General features: G+C 41.4%; 1 protein-coding gene across 1 annotated transcript; it reads left to right on the top strand.

Moving 5' to 3' along the window:
* Positions 1-510: 510 nt before the first annotated feature.
* LOC125534756 (protein FAR1-RELATED SEQUENCE 5-like) lies at positions 511-3,314 on the top strand. The gene is made up of 4 exons (XM_048697874.1): positions 511-737; positions 815-902; positions 1,000-2,726; positions 2,804-3,314. The coding sequence occupies exons 2-4, from the start codon at positions 819-821 to the stop codon at positions 3,312-3,314; spliced, it is 2,322 nt and encodes a 773-aa protein (XP_048553831.1). The 5' UTR covers positions 511-737; positions 815-818.
* The last annotated feature ends 2,082 nt before the right edge of the window (positions 3,315-5,396 follow it).

Genomic DNA, 5,396 nt, shown 5'->3' with positions numbered 1-5,396 from the left:
AACACTATATAAAATGTAGTAATTCTAAAATATTTTTTTTACTATCCAAGTTTTTAATTTCCACCATTGTCAAACAAATTACTATATTTTGTATGCTACATTACTATATTTTGTATAGAGCATTACTAGGGGTGTAGAATAAGCTATTCTACACTCACGCTTAGAATAGCATTACCCTATATATATTGCCATATATATGTTGCCATATATATATATATATATATATATATATATATATATATATATATATATATATGGCAACATATCTCGTGAATCCGAGCTATTTGTGTGTCCGTGTATCCCTTTTCTTTTCACCCCACGATCTTAATCGTACGAATTATCAGAGTTTGCGGTAATTTTACACTTACACGCCCGCCCTCCGACTAAAAGCAGCAACTTAATTTTGCAACATTACCCCAACTTCTGTATGCGTCGTGCGCCGCCGCCGCCGCCGAACTGCACATACGTCTGATCTGGATCGACTTGATCCTGACGTGCACTGGCACCCACCCGGCCGCCCCCATGCAGGTAGCATCCCAATCCTTTACGTGCTCCTCTACTCCCATGTTAACACTTAACACAAACCAGATAAGCACCAACAAGTGCCCCATGCTTGTACTTCCCCGATCTGATCCATCTCATGTATAACTGAAATATTCTGCTGCAGCGGCGACTAGACACGGACAAGTAGCAAGTACCCCTTGCAATCAGAGACACGTGGGCATCAAAACTTTGAGGTAAAACAACCGACAAATTCAGTCCTTGTGTATACATAGTGTATTTTGCAAGGCTAATTGTGTAGCTACATGTGCAGAAGTATGGATCCAATCAATAACATTCAAATGCATATGAGCCCCGGGGGATTTAGTACGCCCAAAAAGAACACAACCATACCTCTCTTTGTAAGTCAGTTTGCACTAACTGAAACTATGCATGCATTTGCCAAAAAAATACTGAACACATGAAATTACTTATTTCCGTTTATTCTTGACATTGCAGTCTTCTTCTTTTACGCCTGAATGTGATGAGCATTTGAAGCCTAAAGTGGGTATGACATTTGAAGGACTCGAGGCCGTGGAGAAGTTCTACAAGGCATATGCACATCAATCAGGTTTTGGCGTTCGTATCGGACAGCAGAAAAAGATTGAGAATAAGGTGGTCCGGACTAAGCGTTTCATGTGTAGTAGAGAAGGATTCAAGTCAAAAGATATTAAGGAGATTAATGACCCCTTGAGGAAAAGACGTAAGCAGACAGACACGCGATGCGGTTGTGATGCTCATATATTTGTTAGACTTTGTGGGGAGAACACCTACAAGATAGACTCATGGATTGAGCATCATGTTCATGGTCTTGTATCACCTGATAAGCGTCATTTGATCAGATCCAATCGTAGAGTTAGTGAGAGGGCAAAGAATACTTTATACACATGTCATAAGGCAAGCATTGGAACCTCCCAGGCATACAGGCTCCTGCAAGTTAGCGAGGGTGGAATTCCGAATGCTGGGTGCACAAAGAGGGACTTGCAAAATTACTATCGCGGACTCAGGTATAAAATCAGAGACGCAGATGCTCAAATGTTTGTGGCCCAATTAGCTAGAAAGCAGGAAGTGAATTCAACATTTTTCTATGATTTTGAGGTGAATGATGAGGGGAACCTGGTGCGTGTGTTCTGGGCGGATGCCACAAGAAGGAAGAACTATAGTCACTTTGGTGATGTGATATCCTTCGATTCTACATACACCACTAATCAGTACAATATGATATTTGCACCATTTACAGGGGTTAATCATCACTTACAAAGTGTCTTTTTTGGTGCTGGATTCTTATCAAATGAGAAGGATGAGTCATACATTTGGTTATTTCAGACCTTCCTAAAAGCAATGGGAGGGGTAGCACCTAGACTCATCATAACTGATGAAGCTGCTAGCATCAAGAATGGTATTGACAAAGTTCTTCCAGCCACTATGCATAGGTTATGCATGTGGCATATAATGGAAAAGGTGCCTGAAAAAGTTGGACCTTTGATTAGGGAAGATTCTGAATTTTGGCCGAGGTTGAACTCATGTGTTTGGGGTTCAGAAACTGCAAGTGACTTTGAGTCACAATGGAATTCCATCATTACAGATTTTGGGTTGGAGGATAACGAGTGGTTAGCTAAGAGGTTTACCATTAGAGATACATGGATACCAGCCTACTTTATGGATATATCTCTTGCGGGCTTGCTCCGAACCACTTCAAGGTCAGAAAGTGCAAATTCTTTTTTCAACCGTTTCATTCATCGTAGGCTTGCTTTTGTTGAGTTCTGGCTTAGGTTCGACACAGCTTTAGAATGCCAACGTGAGGAAGAATTAATGGCAGACAACAGAAGCATGCATACCACCCCACAACTATTTACGCCATGGACAATGGAGAAACAAGGTAGTGAGGTATTCACATATGAGGTATTCGAGAAATTTCAGCTACAAGTTATTGCTGCTAGAGATCATTGTTGTGTTCAGGGTATTACACAAGGTGTGGGGTTAAAAACGGTGACCCTGAGAGGTCGATCTGGTAAGGTTAGGGAGGTCTCCTATGACACTACAACCATGATAGCAAATTGTCCGTGCAAGTTATTTGAGTCAATTGGTATTCCATGTCGACATATTATCCAAGTGTTGAGGATTGAGAACCAAAATGAACTTCCCAACTATTACATTATGAAAAGATGGCAGAAACGGTGCAAGAGGTAAAAAATGCATGCCAATCAATTTCTTATTCTAATTTCAAAATCATAGGACTAACAATATCTTATTTCTTTTGCAGGGAGAATGTTTATGATGAACAGGGGAACCTACTAGAAGAAAAGCCCACAGATTCACTAGATGCAGCCACGAGAAAGAAGATTTCGACTGTACGTGATAAGATGGAAGAGTTGATTCAAAAGGCAAAGCACTCAAATGAAGGCATGGACTTCTTAACATCAAGTGTGTTGAGCATTGAGGCGCCTTTAGACCAAATGGTCCCTGCAGCCACACAGAACACTAGGCAAGACGAATATGAGGCTTTTATTGGTTGTAATATTCCTACAGAAGTTGATATACATCCACCAACTGATGTTCGTACCGTGGGGAGATGCGAAAGAATAAAGAGTGGAAAGGAGATCAAGGAGGGTGATAGGAAAAGGAAGGACAAAGAAGCGAAGTTAAAGGTTGCACGCTTGTGCAAGACATGCAAGCAAATGGTGTTTCATGATAGTCGCAATTGTCCAAGCAAAACTATTCAAGGGAAAAGGAGCTTGATTGCGGAAGATGTGCAACCAAATGGTGCTTCCTGATATGAAAAATTGTCCAAGAAAATAATGATTTAATCTATGTTATATTATTTGCAATTTGATATACTGAAGTCATATAATGGATCAGAATTTGTGTTATATCCAATTAAAGTTTAGTTGATTTCTGACAAGTTTTGATGCTTGTCAAATTGTTACAGAATATTGAACATATGTATCCACTTAATGTTTTTCTACCAAGTATGGAAGCATGATGACATTTCTGGTTTCTATGTAACTTGAGAGGCTGTATAGTGGCAGTACATGCATTTTTATTGCCCCTTCATATCCGTTAGATGGTTAAATATGAAGCTGAAGTTCAGGATTTCAAATGTTGACCATGCTTGCTGTTGCACCAATATTTTTCCTCAGACTAGCATCATACAAGGACAAACAATGCAGTTTTGTCAATTTATTTGATCAACCAAGACCTAGGGCAAATGTTCAATAAACTTTTCATAGTGTCGCATCGCATATATGTTTGATCTCAAAACTGAACAAACACATCGCAAGCCACTTCTCATAGTTCAGAAGCTTTACTGAACAGTATTTGCTTCAACCACGATAACTCAGAAAGTTTCAACACATAATGGATCTAGTCACTTCATGGGAACCTCTCATACTGACTTTTTGCTTATGGCATTGATCTCAAAACCGGACAATGCTGTTGCAGACCACTTCCTTTAAGTCAAAAGGTTACTGATCACTACATGTTTTGACCACATGAAGTCACCAATTTTTTCAATGCATAACTGAACTAGTCACAGAATTATTTCACAGTAGCAGCGAAGGGTTTTTTTTTTCAAATGCCAGGCAAACTGACAGGAATTTCACTAATATGACCATGTGAGCAAGAATTGCACTAGTACAATCTGTTACTACAGCCTACAGCTTCAGGATATAAGCAAACTGACTCCATATAGGATACAAGCACTGCACTAGTACATCTTCGGCAGCCTACATCTCTACAGGCTACAGGCTATATAAGCAAAGCAATTAAGCATGGCATGCCATTAAGCATCGCACTAATACATCTGCTACAGTCAACAAACAGCTTCCTACAGACGTCATGCTACAACATCAGGACTGTCGGGGACTGTCGTGGTTGTGAGGAGGGATCCAGGGGGTGTTGGCGCCGCATTTGGGACGAGTTGTCACCGTCGCGGAACCATCAATTCGCCATGGCTTCGTCGTTGAGACGGCCGCCGGATCTCCGTTGCTGTCGCTGGTCGTGTTGTCGTCTTTGGTTGCCGTCGCAAAGGACTTCATGGGGGCCGTCTAGCAGGTTTCTATCGTACGAGGCCTTTGGGTTGGGATTTAGATTTTGGAGCGACGGCGTGCGGGATTTGGCTGCAGAGGATCAGAGGATTTGGGGCAGCACGAAACGACATGGGGACCTCGGTTGAGGATCGTGGAGGACGGACTTTCGGGAGTTTGCTGCAAAATAAATGGTTGTTAGGTCCAAAAGCGGGCGGCTAATTGTAAATGTTCCTGTTGCTGCACGGGAGGCGCATGATTTAGTGTTAATGGCTGAGATCACAGGATACATGGATACACAATAAGCTCGGATTCACGAGATATGCTGCCTATATATATATAATATATATACACACACACACACACACACACACACACACACATAAAGTGTCCGATGGGTTAATAAAAAAGATAAATAAGCTAATATCCAAGGCCAGCTGCCAATGTCGATCCCAAGCACGAATAAAGTGGATAGGCATAAAATGTTAATATTTTCACTACCTTAATGACACCAGTTCAACAATAAAAACACGGGAAAGGGATAAGAAAAAGAGGGAAATATGATAGGAATAGGGAAGGAAAAAAAGTTTGACCTGGAGGCGGAAGATGGCAGCCGCTATTGAGGATAAAGACGACGTGTGGACCGGCCTTGATTTTCATTAATATGGATGTGTCTTCTGGAGGATGAACTAAGTCCGAATCCAAGCTGGCTACAGGAGATGAGATCCATGCCCACAACGAATAAACAACAGCACCAATGTTGCTCTTTGCGTAGCTGGACATCAGCCGGCGGCATCAATCTGGGAGTCAACGGAGAAAGGAGCGTGTCTT

This window comes from Triticum urartu, chromosome 2 (assembly GCF_003073215.2).
Source record: "Triticum urartu cultivar G1812 chromosome 2, Tu2.1, whole genome shotgun sequence".
Classification (NCBI taxonomy): domain Eukaryota; kingdom Viridiplantae; phylum Streptophyta; class Magnoliopsida; order Poales; family Poaceae; genus Triticum; species Triticum urartu.
Note: the sequence above shows the minus strand (reverse complement) of the source record. Positions and strands in the feature narration are given on the sequence as shown.

Bases quoted from the DNA above. Each gene is read 5' to 3' on its own strand.
- LOC125534756 (XM_048697874.1), top strand. From the start codon at position 819: ATGGATCCAATCAATAACATTCAAATGCATATGAGCCCCGGGGGATTT. The intron at 903-999 runs GTAAGTCAGTTT...TTGACATTGCAG, and splicing joins ACACAACCATACCTCTCTTT to TCTTCTTCTTTTACGCCTGA. The intron at 2,727-2,803 runs GTAAAAAATGCA...TTTCTTTTGCAG, and splicing joins TGGCAGAAACGGTGCAAGAG to GGAGAATGTTTATGATGAAC.